The sequence below is a fragment of the Nelusetta ayraudi genome, unplaced genomic scaffold (genome assembly GCF_046127955.1).
Source record: "Nelusetta ayraudi isolate G7.1 ecotype Tasmania unplaced genomic scaffold, CSIRO-AGI_Nayr_v1 ptg000006l, whole genome shotgun sequence".
Classification (NCBI taxonomy): Eukaryota; Metazoa; Chordata; class Actinopteri; order Tetraodontiformes; family Monacanthidae; genus Nelusetta; species Nelusetta ayraudi.
This window is the reverse complement of record NW_027466056.1, coordinates 2,880,001-2,895,947: the sequence shown is the minus strand read 5'-3', so window position 1 is coordinate 2,895,947 and position 15,947 is coordinate 2,880,001. Positions and strand designations below refer to the sequence as shown.

At 47.5% G+C, this 15,947-nt stretch overlaps 3 protein-coding genes and 1 long non-coding RNA gene across 6 annotated transcripts in view; 1 reads left to right on the top strand and 3 right to left on the bottom strand.

Annotated features, from left to right (window-relative positions):
- Window positions 1–7,668: 7,668 nt before the first annotated feature.
- Window positions 7,669–9,665, bottom strand: ccdc122 (coiled-coil domain containing 122). Its single transcript, XM_076015319.1, has 6 exons — window positions 9,628–9,665; window positions 9,199–9,314; window positions 8,541–8,933; window positions 8,342–8,458; window positions 8,027–8,100; window positions 7,669–7,946 (listed from the first exon to the last, which is right to left on the bottom strand). Exons 1-6 carry the CDS (start codon window positions 9,653–9,655, stop codon window positions 7,865–7,867), a joined length of 810 nt encoding a protein of 269 aa, XP_075871434.1. The 5' UTR covers window positions 9,656–9,665; the 3' UTR covers window positions 7,669–7,864.
- Window positions 9,248–12,835, top strand: mtrf1 (mitochondrial translational release factor 1). 3 transcript variants are annotated; one of them, XM_076015286.1, is made up of 10 exons: window positions 9,248–9,372; window positions 10,043–10,394; window positions 10,767–10,864; window positions 10,945–11,026; window positions 11,091–11,222; window positions 11,410–11,582; window positions 11,661–11,778; window positions 11,872–12,008; window positions 12,356–12,454; window positions 12,549–12,699. In XM_076015286.1, exons 2-10 carry the CDS (start codon window positions 10,043–10,045, stop codon window positions 12,696–12,698), a joined length of 1,341 nt encoding a protein of 446 aa, XP_075871401.1. In that variant the 5' UTR covers window positions 9,248–9,372; the 3' UTR covers window position 12,699. The 3 variants fall into 3 exon arrangements, with proteins under 3 accessions (XP_075871401.1, XP_075871395.1, XP_075871409.1); XM_076015280.1 differs by lacking the exon at window positions 9,248–9,372 and having other exon boundaries at window positions 9,918–10,394; XM_076015294.1 differs by lacking the exon at window positions 9,248–9,372 and having other exon boundaries at window positions 9,919–10,394; window positions 11,115–11,222; window positions 12,549–12,835.
- Window positions 9,836–10,774, bottom strand: LOC142881207 (uncharacterized). The gene is made up of 2 exons (XR_012925528.1): window positions 10,685–10,774; window positions 9,836–10,417 (listed from the first exon to the last, which is right to left on the bottom strand). It is a non-coding gene; the product is annotated as an uncharacterized LOC142881207 (long non-coding RNA).
- The window catches only part of wbp4 (WW domain binding protein 4), a 3,319-nt gene continuing 127 nt past the window's right edge, over window positions 12,756–15,947 (bottom strand). Inside the window, exons 1-10 of the mRNA XM_076015306.1 lie at window positions 15,941–15,947; window positions 15,692–15,764; window positions 15,520–15,582; window positions 15,092–15,218; window positions 14,761–15,009; window positions 14,632–14,687; window positions 14,472–14,547; window positions 14,146–14,375; window positions 13,609–13,826; window positions 12,756–13,534 (exon numbers count right to left, since the gene is read on the bottom strand). The exon at window positions 15,941–15,947 is cut by the window's right edge and continues 127 nt beyond it. Coding sequence (XP_075871421.1) covers window positions 13,324–13,534; window positions 13,609–13,826; window positions 14,146–14,375; window positions 14,472–14,547; window positions 14,632–14,687; window positions 14,761–15,009; window positions 15,092–15,218; window positions 15,520–15,582; window positions 15,692–15,764; window positions 15,941–15,942 — 1,305 coding nt within the window. The 5' untranslated portion in view covers window positions 15,943–15,947 and the 3' untranslated portion in view covers window positions 12,756–13,323. The remainder of the gene's footprint in view (window positions 13,535–13,608; window positions 13,827–14,145; window positions 14,376–14,471; window positions 14,548–14,631; window positions 14,688–14,760; window positions 15,010–15,091; window positions 15,219–15,519; window positions 15,583–15,691; window positions 15,765–15,940) is intronic.

Sequence of the window (15,947 nt, the reverse complement as noted above, 5' to 3'; positions counted from 1 at the left end):
TATATATATGTATATATATATATATATATATATGTATATATATATATATGTATATATGTATATGTATATATATGTATATATATATATATATATATATATATATATATATATATATATATATATATATATATATATATATATTATCTATGGTTGCACCAGGTTTGAACTACCTGTGATGTCATAACTCAGGGTGGGAACAGAAGAGGACTACTTTACCTCCACGCTCTGACTCACTGCGTCGTGCTGTTGCCCCAGACCTCGCTCCCCCATCATCCCCCATCGGACACTTCTCTGCCACGTGGAGACGCAACTTTTTTATTTTCATTTTTGGTTCATTTTTTTTATACAACTTGCAATCTTCTCTTATGTTTTTTCTTCTGTTTTTTGTTAATTTGTCTTCATCCTTTCCATCTTTTTGTACAGCCAAGTGTCGCCGCGCGGCTGCTAGCGCAACAAGGAGTCGTGCTTGGCTCCCGAAATTTGAAAAGAAAAAGAAAAAAGAGCAAAAAAAAAAAGGAAGAAAAATGGGAAGTTATTTAAAATGGACGACGGTAGAGGAAAAAGGGAAATGCCTCGCACAATTTTTTTGTTGTGGATGTTGTGTGCATGTTTCTCCGCCCATCACTAATGTGACGTTTCAATTGCACTAGACAGTCGCACCTCAAATAAAACATGAGAAAACAAAAGCTGGGCTGCCTCTGAATTTTTTTGTGGAAAATGATTAAAAAAAAAAAAAAATGGTAGAAACTTCTGAAATATGCCAGTGGGTACAGATGGTTGACGTAGAATTAAAAAAAAAAAATCAAATTAAGTTTTATCTTAAATTTTTCTTCCTCGTCAGATTTTATCGCTAAAAACCGTCTCAAAGCTACAGAGTGACGTCGGTTTGCTGACCCGGAAGTGCCGCTCTTCACCGCTGCCGCGCCTCATTATGCGCGGTGGGCGTGCCAATATGCAAGTGGAGACCCCGAAGTTCGTGCTGCGATTGGTCCGGTCCTCCCCTTCCCCCAGAGCACCCCAACATACCGCCAAGGTTCCCGGATGAATCTCTTCCCCCTCACGTGGACCTCCACGCTGGCGCCACAATACGTAGGATATAAGACGACGTCATGTGAACAAAGCGGCGTCTATCCGGTGAGAACCGCCTGAAAAACCCGCCACAACCGGTTCGTTTGGCCAGTTTCACACGATATCGACGCATTCGACTGTGTTTGATATGGTTTTTCAATGAGCTAAAAAGGTGGAAACATGAATGTATAAAGAACCCTGCAAAATGTTTGTTTTTAATCCCCTGTGCTGCTGTGATGCTAAAAGGATCACTATAATCTGTAATAATCTCCTACACACACTGCTTTGTATGTCGGCTAGCATGTAGATTTATGTCACGGAATAGGTCTAATAAGGGAAAACTACACATGTAAAGTGGAATTGCTGATATTGAATGCTGAAAAATGACCATATTGAGTAAAAAATATTAAGATTCATACATATTATTATTATTATTATCATCATTATTATTATAATAACAACAATAATAATAATAATTGATTATTTGTCCCATTAGCTAAAGCTAACGTTCCAGTCGAACGTGATTCAATGTTGGGCGTGAATGTGGTGCTGGATCATTTTGAAGGTCGGACGTGACCCTCTGGGCTGCTCGCTGCGTGTATTTATAGCCTCTCCAATTAAATCCTGGATCCTCGCGAGCTCTTTGTGTGTTTGGCAGCCCGTTCAGCTCCAGGATGGAGACTGTACCTTCTCCTCAACCTGAGCCTGTCCAGGTCTTATATTCACCTCGCTGCGGGTCACCTCACCCCTCTTGCCCTACCCTGACCTCCAAAGGCGTTTTCTTGGAGCAGGCCACCACGGGGACAGGATGTTCTCTGAAGACTGAGGGATCATGCACAGATTAACCCCGGGCTATTTGTGCCGCCGCTGATGTTTGGAAACCTGATACGGACAGCGGTCACGACAACAAAGTGTCGTTTCTCGCAGCTTAACCCCCATTTTCCAACCTTGTTTTTGGCTCCTTGTCAGCTAAAACGCTCCCATACGCTGATATGCTATGCAACCGTGTTTTCTGACCGACTGTTTTCCAGACGCACAAAGACCCCTCTGTTCCACCACCGACCCCAAAATCCTTTTTACGACCCCCGCCCCTCCTCTCCCATCCTCCCCCCGCCCCTGCCAGGCCTCACTCAGCTGGACCTCCCTCCGAACCTCCTTATTGCTGAGAAAGCAGGTGGCATGCTGGGTAAACCACCGGCGTCCAGACTGTCCTGCAGCACTGAGGGGGCGGGATTAGCCTGACCAGTGTGTGACCATCAGTGTGCGACCTCCCCCTTCCCCCACCATGTTCATACATGCAGTGAAGCTGAACTTGCCAATTGTCATCCCATCGAAGCCCAAATAACATCAAACTAGTTTTTAACTAGTTTAAGAAGAAAAAAACAGATTTAAAGGGCCATCCTATTGCTTTTTTCTTCTTTAGTTTGACTTTGGTTTTGCAGTGCTATATCATTACTACCCAGGCTAACAGGAACATTCCCTTCAATCAGCTGTGTGCATCGGGTCATGAGTCCTGGAAGGAAAACATTTTTGTAATTGTTAATGTAATTGTTTCTCTCATCTTTTGCATTTAGTTTCACACACAGATGGATGAGCATCTTGAAACTACGCCGTTTCTGTTGACCGTTTTCTTTGCAGGCTCCCCTGAGAAGCTGCAAGATTCGTCCATAGTCAGTCAGTCAGTCAGACGCAGAAAAAAGTAGTCCCTCTTGTACTGCGGCTCCTACCCACCAGGTGTGTGTTTGTGTGTAATTAGATCACGATTTTGGCAGAGACTGTCAGATTTGTGGAGATTGTCAGGTGGATTTCTGTGCTATTATTTTCATTTGCTCTTTTCCACTTCCATCTGGCACCCAAACAGCACCAGACGGCTGCGCAGATAAGACGACCAGCTTTTGTTCAGCTGTTTTTAAATGTATGTAAAAAACGCAAACTCCACTCAGCTAGCTCCAACTCACTTCCTGCTCCACTTCTGTGGGCCTGTGCTCACCGTGGAGCAGATGGAGGAGAAAACGCTCGCTTCCTGCTGCTCTGTTTACGTGCCACAAAGGGGATAAAAGGCCCTTTTTTTCTGGTTTTAAAGTGCAGCCCGTTGGCGCTGAACACTCTGGGATTTAGTGAGCCCCGCTCAGGGGTCAGCGGGCACTCGCCACTTGTTGTTTTTTTTCCCACCCCCACCCCCCCCCACCCCCACACCCTCCAGCTCCACTGTCCTCATTTGTCTGCTGAACGGACGATGTCACATTTCTCGGCAGCACGTGTCACTCTGCCGGTGAAATTTTCAAACAAAAAAAAAAAGTCCCACTCCCGCCAAGGGAAGACAGGGATTATGGGAGATTACACCCCCACACACACACACTTACCCTCACCCCCACCCCCACCTCTTCTTCTCAATCTTACTTTTCCCGCAACTTCTCTCTTTTCCCCCGCGAGCCGTCTCAACAGCCGCGTTTCACTGAAACGCTTCCTCCGAGAAAAAATAAATAAATTCCGGTCCAGCCGGTTCTCCAGCTGTTTTCTGGCCCGGCTGACAGCCAGCCAGACTGTACTGTCGCCTGTCTGGAAACAATAGGACGTCCTGAACTCACTCTTCTGCTTTATTTATCCCTTCTCACCTCAGGAGACGACTCACGGAAAAAAGTGAATCTGCTAAAACTGGCAAAAAAAAATAACAGTTGTTGTAATTATTGGGTTTGTGTTTGACAAAGCTGGCGCTCAGCTCATTTGTTTTTTTGGTGGTACGGAAAAATGTTTTTAAATAAAAGCCCATTTGGGAGGATTACGACTGCATGAGTCAGCATGTCCCCCTCTTGAATTAGACGTTCCTTTAATACCGTGTTTGTTTTGGCCCTCACTGTGACTTTGTGTTTGGTTTGTGTGAGTGTGTGTGTGTGTGTCACAGCAGGGGGTCATAGCCTAAATCGCCTGATCACCAGGCAAAAACACCACAGTTGCAAGTTGCAAGTCAGTTTGATGCTGCGTAATTTGCTGCAGCTTCACCGTCTTGCAGGAACCAGGAAGTGGAAAGAGACACAAAATGTTGTAGAATCGTCCGCATGCCGTTCCCATGTTGAATTTTTATTGTTATTATTTTTTTCATTTGTTCAGGACTGAACCGCCTTAGCGTCGATTGCTGCGGGTGCCGACGAGCTCGTCCTCTGCAGAAACTGAGCTCATCCTCCTCCTCCTGCTCCTCCTCCTTCCTCCTCTGCCTGGATGCTGCGCCCACTCAGCACTCGGCAGGAAGCACAGAGCGGTCGACCTTGTGCGCTGCAAGAAACGTGACCTCGAAACCCTGAAAAAAAAAAACACAAAAAAAACCAAACAATCTGTAACAAACCCAAAGGGAGGTGAGACTTGTGTGTTTTTTGGTGATTGGAGCTTCCTGTCCATCTCGTTCGACGCACCGCTGGAGCCACTTGGAAGCAGCTCCAGTCTTCCTATTGGTGCAGAGCTGCACTGCTGCTGTTGCTGCTACTTTGTATTCTTTGCAGAAGTCCTGATCACCGTCTGAACTCTCCGTCTGCGGCCGAAGGAACACGAGACACGCATGCAGTCTGAGGTCAGCGGCGCCGCTTCCTGTTGGCCGTCTGGGCCGCAGCAGCAGCAGCAGCAGCAGCAGCAGCGACTTCCTTCTGCTTCGCTCTCATTTTTCACTTCCATCATTTGTCTTTTGAAGTCCCACAAAGGCCGCCAGCTCTGAAACCTCTGTCACGAAGCCTCTGAGAATTTCCTTTACAAAAGTAAACATTAAGCTTAAATAAATAATAATTCCAAGAATCGTAATTTTAAAGAAAATGCGTTCAGAATGACCCCAGACCCCTGAGATGTTCTTGTATTTCCCTTCAGATAGGTAAATGCAGTTTGAACAAATTATGGTCCCTCTGAATGTCAACCAATTCTCTCAACACACACACACACACACACGCACACACTAACACAAACACACACGCTGCGCTTAAGCTGTTTCATGTTTTTCCGAGACAGTTTTGGCAAAACTGTCTTTCTGCTGCGTCGGCTTCCCTAATCTTCCCTAACGTCGTCTTCTGAGCGTCCTGGTTTGGTTCCAGCATTTAAGGAGCAGCTCAACTGGGACGGGGAGGATGTTTACGCGGGAAAAAAATCAAAAGCCTCTTCCTGCGCGAGGGAAGGAAAACTGGGAACGCCGAGTCCCAGACACTTTCATTCATAATTTACTGGCCTGCGCTTCCCTCTCTTCTCTGTTTGGGAACACACACACACACACACACACACACACACACACACACACACACACAGAGCCGGGGACTCCACGCTGCCCCCCTCTGGCTGTCCTACTTTCCGCTTCTTGGTCTCTGTGTGGGATCTAAAAACTCTCGTTACTCTCCGCTCCTGCGTGTGGAGTCGAATCGTGGCGCCATGAAAGGGCTGCCTTGACTTTGGAGGAGGAGGATGAAGAGGAGGAGGAGGAGGTGTGGTGATGTTCTCTCTCCCATGTAGGACATTTTAATTCTGGCTGTTCTCTTGCTTCCAAGTCTAATCTGGATCATCACGTGTGGTTCAGATTACAAAGAATTGGCCCATAAAGGTTGTCCTGGATTATAATCCTTTCTATGTCACCCAAACCAACCAGCAGGGGGCACCCTTTTTTGTTTGTTTGTTTGCTTTGTTGTTTCACTTTCTTGTCCCTTCTTATCCCCATGTACTGTTGTCATTTGTGTGATGTCGTTTGAAACGTAAAAATGATGGCTGGACCTTAAACGCCACGGTTAAACAGTCACTAGCATCAAAGCTAACTGCTAACACAGTCGCTCGTTGTCACCTTTCTTCGAAGAGTTGTGTATTTAAATGTATTTAGATCTGTGTCAGAAGGTATGTTTTGTCAGAGCGCAATAATTGCCGTCAATGACATCAGAGTTGTGCAAATATTTTCTCTGAAGAAGATGAAGGGTCACTTTCCTCCCCCTCTGTCGTTTCCTGCAGTCGCAGCGGCTCGCGCACGTCATGCAGCGTCAAGGTTGTTTGGTTGGGAGAGGAGCCTGTTTTCAAACAGCCTCCAGGTCGTGACTCCGTGGGCAGGAGGAACGTCGGACGAGAAGGGAGTCGAGGCGGCGAAACTGCAAGCTGCGTTTACAAAAGATGAGTCACAGGGCCGCGCCGGCCGGCGTGCACGCATGTGTGTGTGTGTGTGTGTGTGTGTGTGTGTGTGTGAGAAAAGTCTCCAGACCAGCCGAACATTTGGCAGGACGACAGGAGACACAAACACACACTGACTGTTTATACTGCCGCGTCTGAGCTGCATGTTGGCAGATCAGGAAGGAAGATTTTCACTTCTGTTTCTGTTTTATTATTCTCCAAGGTCGTCATAACCTTCAGGCCTCCCACTGTCTGAGGTGTGTGTGAATCTGTTTAGGTAGCTCAGGTGTGTAGCTGGGCGAGGCCTGGAAGTTTCATTTCATTACGTCTTTTTAATCTCTGTTTGTTTTTTTCATGACACAACCAAGCACACCTGGGAACACCTGTGTGTTTTTTCCACTGAGAGCAGCCAGTCACTGTGACTCATCAGCAGATGTTTGCAGTCAGCAGGTTGGATCCGTCTTGTTTAGTCTTACGAGGACACCGGGGACCAATTAGAGGCCGGCGGCGTCAACCAGATGTAAAGGAGGGATGTCCCCACTCCCCTTCTACCCCACCTCCTCTCCGTCCTCAAAACTGGGACCCCCCCCCAGTGGAGATACTAAATTGACCTTGAAAAAAAGGTTGCAGAACTTCCGTGCTGTAAAACTGATTGTGAGGCTGAATCCCTGGTTTTGAGGAGCTAATTTTGTTTCTTCCCTAGACATTACTAGTCGATCCCAATCTTTTTGCGGTTTGTTCCCCCGTTTCAGCAGCCAAGTGCGTTCCAAAGAACCGAGTAAATAAAACAATAAAATGTTAACTCCATTCCCTGATTAACTCCTGGCTAACAATCCTTTCACAAAGGGGGAAGCTGCTGGCAGAGGGAAACCCCTTGTTCCTGCTGTTAGCTCCCAAATTTCTATATGGTCAGACTGAAATTGTGGCAACAGGAACTCAGAATGTTTCTGTAGTAATTTTTATTTTATTAATAATAATAATAATAATAATAATAATAATAATAAAACCAGTCAATTATATTATATCAGAATTATTGAATGAATAAGTGAGAGGAGCAGGATACTGTACTTATGGCTGCCAGGTGAGTTTTGGAAAGACGGATGGACGTTTGATTCCGACAACATTTGTCTACATTTCCATCGTTCCTTTCAGGCCGCCGGCGTTGCAGCTCGGTGACGCATCAAGCTTTTTTACATAAGATCTCCAGTGATGCAAAGAAGCTCAAATGCTTCAGAACCGGCGTGCGAAAAAAATAAGGGTTTGTCACCAGCTCGACACCGGCTGTTAACCGGTTCTAACTGGAGAGCTCTGGCCCGAGCAGCAGCAGCAGAGTCACGCTCCCGCTTGCCGCCGGCGTTCCTGTCACCTCGCGGGACGTCCACAGAGCCAGCGAGGCGGAAGCTGGAACGCAGAGTACCAGGAGACCCTCTCATCCTGCTGATGTCGCCCTCACTTTGATGTTCACGCTAATAAAAGACATGGACAGGAGGCAGATACTTTATTGTTGTCTGGTGGTTTGGGCTTTTTTGGAGGGAGGGGAACAAAACCGCTCAGAAATTGGAACATCTCGTGCCAAACAGTGCTGGTGCAGCTTTTTGCCAGGACCTGAGTCAAACGTTTGGCCTTTTGCTTTGCCTCTGCTGCCCCCTGCCCGTCAGAAGTGCGAACAGCAGCAGCGAGATTATTGGTCTTGCTGTGACTCCTGCTTCCTTTTGAGCTCCACCAACTGCTTTTCCAGGTGCCGAATCTCCTCCGACAGCTGCCTGCAAGCACAAGTTCCACACACAGACACTTACAGACATTCCCTTACAGACACTTGAATTGATGCTCAGACTTTGCTTACCTGTGCTCAGCCTGGGCTCTGCTCAGCTGGCAGCGGCGGCGCTTGATGATGGCTTCGCAGCGTTTGTTCTGGATCTGTAATGGGAAAAAGGACAGAATTTTAAAAAATGCCCAGGAGTTGCACGTCCCGATCTTTGTGTTGATTACAACTGTCGATTGCAAATAATGCACTAATGTTTTCTGACAGTAACTTGCTGTCTGTAAAGTTGTACCTGCTTGTCCTTGGTAAAAAAAAAAAAAAAAAACTGAAAAAAGAAGGTTCTGTAAATCATCCCTCTGTGATGTCACAAAGGGCACAGCTTCACTCTCCCTTCACCTCAATATCCTCCCTGATCTGGGCTTGTGTCTGCATCTCCTCCTGCAGCCTGTCCCTCCTCTCCATCACTGCCCTCCTCTTCCTCGACACCTCTTCCTCCAGAGCTTCAGCTTCTACCTGCGCAGTGAAGAAAAACAAAACAAATTTATGTATTTAAATTTTCACCCTGGCAAGTAGTGTTTTGCTCTCCTTTCTCCACCTTCTCCCTCCGCGCCGTGTTTCCTTTGTCCAGGTTTTCCCTCAGCTCCTCCCGCTGCTGGGTCAACCTCCTGACCAGTGCCCTGCTCTCCTCCAGCGCCTTGTACTCCTGCGTCTGGCAAGCCGCCAGAGCCGTAGCCACCCTGTGAGTCTGCATCTTGTTTCGGTAGGCGGCGAACCCTTCCAGAGCCACCGCCGCCTCCTCCTCCTGCTCCCTGATGTTGACCTGGAGCCACGTGTTCTCCACGCTTATGGAGGTGCAGCGGCTCCGCAGGGCGCCCGTCCCCCGCTGCAGGTTCTCCATCTCTGCCTCCATGATGAGGATTTCCCTCAGCGTGGACCTTAGCTGCCGCTCTGCCGTGTCTGCGTTCTTCTCCGTCTCTGAAAGACTTGCCTGGAAATAATAGGGGGAACAAAATCTGACTAGTAAAAAAAATAAAAATAAATCTTTCCATATGCAGAGGTTATGAAATAATATAAAAAGCTGAAATGATGTGAAGCTGAAGGCACACTTGGGGGTCATATTGGGATTGTGGATGATGCCCAACCTGATGCTTTACAGAAAGTTGATAAATATTCCGTGAGGTTTATGTACACACTGGAAGCTAAAAGTGAAATGTACATACAATCAACATACGACAGGTAGTTTAAATCAGAACCTGCAGTTCTCCGAGAATCCTCTGGTTCTCCTTCAGGGCCTCAATCTGGGCGGAACTGTGTTGACTGACATCCTCCACCGCCTTGGTCATTGAGAAGCTGGGCATCCCCTCTGTGCCTGAGGGCCAGTGATGCAACATGACTGACAACAATGGTTTAGCATTTTATGTAGACTGGTAAGTACTTGGTTTGTTTTCAATACCGTCTGCATGATCCCGAGATCTAATAGGTAGTCACACCATTTGTTCCGTTTTTTGTTTTGTTTTTTATTTAAAAAAAAAACAACCAAAAAAATTATTTAAAAATGTATGACAGTTCAAATAAACGCTGTATGTCAGTAGTTTTGTCATATTACTATATTAACTAGTTAATATTAAGTATTTTCATAATTTACGTAATTAGTTAGTAAGTGTGCTAGCTAGTTGTCTTACCGTTTACACCAGCTCCGTGGTTAGCCATTTTCTTTAAATATTTTGTCACTTACATTTATGTTTAGTTTAGTTGGTTGTTTTTTTTCCTTCGTCTTTGGCGACGTTAGCTTTTACAAAGCTAACTAAACCGAATTTTACAAAAAGGGAATAATGCAAACGTTTTTCCCTTTCAACACAGATGTATTATGTATCTTTTTATATGTATAGATTTGAAGTATGCCGTTTGACTGTCGTATATGCGGCAGTAATACTCTAAATCCCAGGGTTCCAAGCGTGTGTACCACTACCGGTTTGGAAACAACATCCGGTGTGCGGCGGAAGGCTAGCTAGGCTAGCAGCAACGCCCCCCTTCGATATTCGACACCTGTGAATAATATTGCTTCATTCACTCTAATTGCACTTTAAATGCGGTCAGATGCTGGCCCGTCACTGGTCTCGGCTGTGCGGCCGTGTTTGCCGTAGCGGAAGACAGAGGACCGCAGCGCCAGCTTTGACACGTGTTAGCTGGCCGCCGGTGTCACAGCGGCGGCGGCGCTACCACCGCGACCCGGGCGACCTGTACGAGAACGAGTCCGTCCGAAGGCATCTGCGGCAGCTGGTGGAGGAGCACGGAGACGCGGGCGAGCGGCTGCTGCTCGCCTTCCTCAGCGAGGCCGACAGGAAGTTGCTCGCGAGGAGGTACGCGGAGCTGCAGCCCGTGGCCGATGTGTTTGGGAGGATGGAGGGAGCCCAGAGAGACCTGGAGGAGGTGCTGTCACTGCTGCACGGTGAGGGTCCGGCTGGAGCTCATCTTCCATACAAAACATGTGCTTTTATTTCAATTGAAAATTGCAAAAGCTAAGTTACAACAAAATATCAATCTTTGAAGTCCCACGGTATTTAGTTCTTAATTGAAATTACTTGAAACACTGAAAAATGGATGAAATAAAGCTATTTTGACTTACTGACTATTAATATAATTTCTTCAAGTTCGGCGGGCTGCATATGTCCGACGGGCCGTAGTTTGATGATAAAGAAAGATCTTGATCTTGAATATGTGCACGCTTGACATTCTCACCTGTTTGCACTCTTCCCTGTGCATCAGGAACTTCACAGTACCCAGTTCCTGTCAGTAAAATGTTTTTTCTCTGTGACTGCAGGTTCAGCCGGAGCCAAAGATGAAGACAGACAACTGGTTCAGCTGCTGAAAGAGGAGGAAGTGCTCATTTCCGGAAAGATTGTGGCCTTAAGAGAAGAAGTAGGAAAACTGACATTTCAAACATGCTCTAGAAATAAATGTGAGCGGAGGTGTGAGTCAGTGCCTCCTCTTCTGTCCAGGTGATCAAAGCTCTCGTGCCCTCTGACCCTCTGGATTCCAGTGACATTCTGCTGGAGGTGGTTTCAGGACGGACGACTGGAGGTGTCAAAATGTTTTTTTGTCTTTATCTGCTGCTGCTGTTTTGTTTTTGTTTAACATTGTGTAGTCAACTTTTTGATTATCGTTCCAGGTGACATCTGCCAGCAGTTCACCAGAGAGATGTTCGACATGTACCGTGGTTTCGCCGCCTACAAGAACTGGGACTTTGAGGTGATGAACTACACCAACGCAGAATACGGTGAGTTGGGAATTTGTCTAAATGTCGGTTATTTATCTGATTCAGGTGGGATCTTACTTCTTTCTAGGGAAACAAAAATCCAAAGAAACACTCTGGCTTTGCTCTGGAGAACTTTGGTTATTTTTTTTCATAACAAAGTGCAACATTTGTCTAGTAAGTGCCCCCGCCCCCCCTCTGTCGCCCTCAGGCGGTCTGCACCATGCCGCGGCGAGGATCGCCGGCGAGAACGTGTACAGGCGGCTGAAGCACGAGGGCGGAACCCACCGCGTGCAGAGGATCCCCGAGGTCGGCCTCTCCTCCAGGATGCAGCGCATCCACACGGGGACCATGACGGTCATCGTCATGCCGCAGCCGGAGGAGGTAGAACCCCCCCCACCCCCCAGCTCTCTCTCCGCTCACCTGGCGTTATCTCAACAGCCGCTCACCCTCTGCTCCTAGCTGGATGTCCACATCGACCCGAAGGACCTTCGCATCGACACCTTCAGGTCCCGGGGCGCCGGGGGGCAAAGCGTCAACACCACGGACAGCGCGGTGCGAGTTGTTCACCTGCCCACAGGTGAGTGGTGGCGGCGGCCAAGTTGTCCTACGGCTTCTCAGCGTGTAGCTCCGCCCCACCATCTAACGGGAAGCTCTTGTCTCGACTCGACAGGTATCACAGCCGAGTGTCAGCAGACACGCTCCCAGCTGCAGAACCGGGACACGGCCATGCGCGTGCTGCGGGCCAGGCTATACCAGAGCATGATGGGTAAAGAGGCGGTGCAGAGGCTCACGGCGAGGAAGCAGCAGGTGAGTCTCCCTTTACAGAAACTCACACGATTAAATATCACTTTACTTTCACGTCAGTCAAAGTTTTATTTATAAAGCACCTTTCATACAATCAAAATGCAAAAAAAAAAAAAATCAGTAAAATGCAACAGTGAAAAACAGTACTAAGTAAAAAATTAAAAAATATGTTTGGTAGGGGTTAAAACATGGAGGCCTCTGAGCGTGGAGCCAACATGTGGCTAGGGATGTGGTGAAGTCCCCATTGTGACATCACAGAGGGCTGATTTCCAGAATTCAGTCATTTTATTTAGAGCTCTGAGGAGTGAAGTGGAGCATGTGATGTGAAACGATGGACTTGTGGAGTGCAGGTGGGCACACGCTCCCAGTCGGAGAGGATCCGAACCTACAACTTCAGCCAGGACCGCGTCACCGACCACAGGACCGGGTACAGCACCAGAGACATCAAGGTGACGACACTACACTGCACAACACAAGCAGCTCAAATTTACACCAGACAACTTTGACTGTGTCCTTTTCTTTTTGAAATGCACGCTTGTTCAGGAGTTTATGACGGGAGGCGAACCGCTGGACCTTCTCATCTCTGACGTGGAGACGCACGCTGAGATGGAGGCCCTGCTGGAGGTGGTGGAGAGGAGCAGCAGCAGACCGTCGGCACGGTCAGACAGTCACACTGTGAAGGGCACGGATTAAATGTAGTCTGTAAAAAACAAAACAAAACAGCGTTTCATATTTATTAATGTAAGAAGCTGCAGGGAACAGAGTTTTATTTTTTATAATAAAATGTGAAAAATATCTTGTGTCCCAGTGACTTTTCACTTTAACCTTCAAGCTTTGTGAAAGGAGTGTTTACAAATAATTGGCAGCAGCACACCGCGGGTGGAACCAACTATCAGTGTCACACAAGCTAGTCACACACTGTGTGTGTGTTTGCGCCTGCAAGTTATTTTTTTTTACTCTTGTTGTCGATGAAGCCTGAATCTTTAAATTAAAACGTATTCATTTCATTTATTCAGTGATATGAATCCATATTCATCAAACACCTGGACAGACATTTTGTTTTTTTAAAAAAAGACAAAAATAAAAATATTGATACGCCTGCAATGATGTGACTACATGAAAAAAACCTGTTCGCTGAGAGGCTGATGATGTCACGAGGCTCAAATTATAAAATGAATCCCCCCTTGTTTGTCAAAATAGTTTTAAAAAAAAAACATTTGTCCATCTGAATGAGGAAAAATTAAACCCCAGTTTAATTCTGCACACCCTCAAGTCCCTCCACAGTCTTTATCTCTGGGGAAAAACTCCCAACGGGACGTCAGTCGTCATCGTCTCTCCGTCGGAGGCTCCTGGATTTGCCGTTCTGCGTCCTGCTCTTGCGGAAGGTGGCGACGCCACCCTCGTCCCCGCCCAGCGAGGTGATGACGCGTTCCTTAAACTTGTGCTTGGGCTCCGGCGGCAGCGGCAGTGGCTCGGACGGTGCGCCGGCACTCTCTTCCACCTGGGGGAGCTGTAGGTCCACGCTGGCGCTGCGGAGGGGAAAACCTGTTAGCGCCGTTTTATTTTACCACGCTACAATTCCTGCATCGTCTGGGACACTCACTAGGGATCCTTCTCCTCCTTAATCTGCTCCCAGGCCCCGTATGGGTTTGTGGCTCTCTTCCTTTTGGGCTGCGTCGTCGCCGCCGCCTTCTCTGGTTCTGCTGAGCTGCTCTGGACCTTCAACTTCACCTCCGTTTCCTCCGTCGGCTCTTTGGGAGCATTGGTGGCGGCTTTATCTCCTCCCTCCTCCTCTGAGGGCGGTGGGTCAACTTTCCTCTTCTGCAAAAGAGAGACGGTGAGCTTCAGGATGTTTTAGCCCAGAGTTTCTCAACAAGTGGGCCGCAGAGTTGTTTTGATTGAGCCGTGGCTTCTTGGGCAATACCTTTTTCTAAGGGATTTTAAAATATATACATTTAGAGAGAAAATGTTGAGTATTTATTTTGCTGGACACACAATTCAATAATTCCAATAATATATTTACTAGACATGATAGAAAGTGGGCTAGCATTTTTATTTTTGTGAAATAAATTTGAGTGCTATGGAATAAATTTGGGTCGCGATTTCACGATAAGGAAAAAGCATGACTGGAGGGACTCACCCTGAAGCTGACCTTTGGGACCGTTGTCTCATTTACTTCCTCTTTGACTCCAGACTCCTTCGCAGCTGAGTCTGGGTTCTCCTGCTCGCCTGGAAGCGACTCCTCCTGAGTCTCTTTTTCTTCCTCTTCCCCCTCACCCTCACCCTCCTCCTCCTCTTCTTCCGCTCCTCCTCTGTTAGATCCAGACTCTACGCTGGAGGGAAAGTCTGCAGGTTTCTCCCAACTCGACTCTGTCAGAAGCGACAGGAGAAGCCAGGTTTAATCCCGTTTTCACAAACACGCGGGGACAAGTAAAGAAATAAAAGCAGCCTGTGTGAATGATCCACCTCCGGTTTCAGAGTTGTAGTAGTAGGTGTAGCCGTCGGGGCTAACGGCCTCCATCCACGGGCTGCTGGAGGAGCTCTGCAAGTCGGAGAAACAGCGTCAACACGAGCTGCAACTGAACCACCACAGGGTCAAAATTGTGTGAAACACTGTGAACCTCACCTCGGGCTGTGCAGGAGCGGAACATCCTCCCTCCTCTGGTTTCTCCCACCGAGACTCTGAAGGTAGAACAGAAGGCATTAGTGGTGCGACACATTCATGAATATGTTCCTGTCCAAGTGTTTCACTCACCTCCTGTCACCGAGTTGTAGTAGTACGTGTGCCCGTCGTCCGTCTTGCCCTCCGACCACACAGGGGCTTGCGATTGTGGCCTGGGCCTCTGGTTCATTCTCCCCTTGTTGTTGTGTTTCTTGTTAAATTTGGGCTTGGCCTGCGGTTTCGCCTGAGACTTCTCCCGCGACGACAGCGACACCTGGGGTTTCACCAGGGGTCTCACCTGGGGCTGCGGCTTTGCCGACGTCTGAGCGGGTACGTACAGTCCTGAGGCACAGACGTGCAGTTGCAAAATTGTTGTTGCCGTCGAGTTACTGCTCCATTTTGATAAGATTTAGATTAAACGGACCTGCTGCTTCCCTCCCCATCCGCTTCAAGTCCTCCTGATACGCCCTCTCTGCGGCCTCCTCCATCGCCGCAAACTCTTTGGACATGCGCTCCTCCTGTTTGGCCTTGTCCATGCTCTTCTTTTTAATCTGACAGGACCAAAAATATAACTGGCAGCAGCTCTCAGCCAATAAGAGTTCAACTGTGATATTGCAGCCTCTGAACTTTATCTTTCTGACCAGTTCCTTTGAACCGGTGCCAAAGGGGGCATGCCCCCCCGTCACCCCCCCCCACCCCCCCTCTCCCTGCCTTCATAACCAGTTTTTGATTATGTGTGATCTGAGAGGACAGTTTGCTTTTTAATTGAATAAAATTAAAAGAAAACAAACTGTAGCGAGGGACCAACTGATTACTACTCAATCGTACACAACGATATAGCTTCAGGTTTACCTCTGAGATTTTTGCAGCCACATTTTCTTTGTGCTTCTTTCCGCTTTCGTGGAAGTCGACGCTCTGCACAGCAAAACAGAATTAGAAGGACGTTTCTTTTTGAAATTGTTGCTGTGTTTTTGAGACGATGCTATGGCTCTTTGCAAATACAATTGTGACCTGCTCCACGTACCGGCTTGTTGTCCGTTATCCAGCACTTGCAGTACTGGCAGAACTTCCTCGGCTGCGACTTCCAGTAGTCCGCCCTGAAACAGAAACCCAGGTTCCAAAGAGCGAACAAATCATGACTGAATGAGAAGTCTTAGCATGGACGGCTAACAGCGTCCCTGGCAATGGCTAATTAATTAACGGAAGCTTATTTATTTTCTTTTGGGCAGTTTGCCCCAAAAAAGCAAGCACGCGTGTGGATTCTTTAACTTACATCGTAT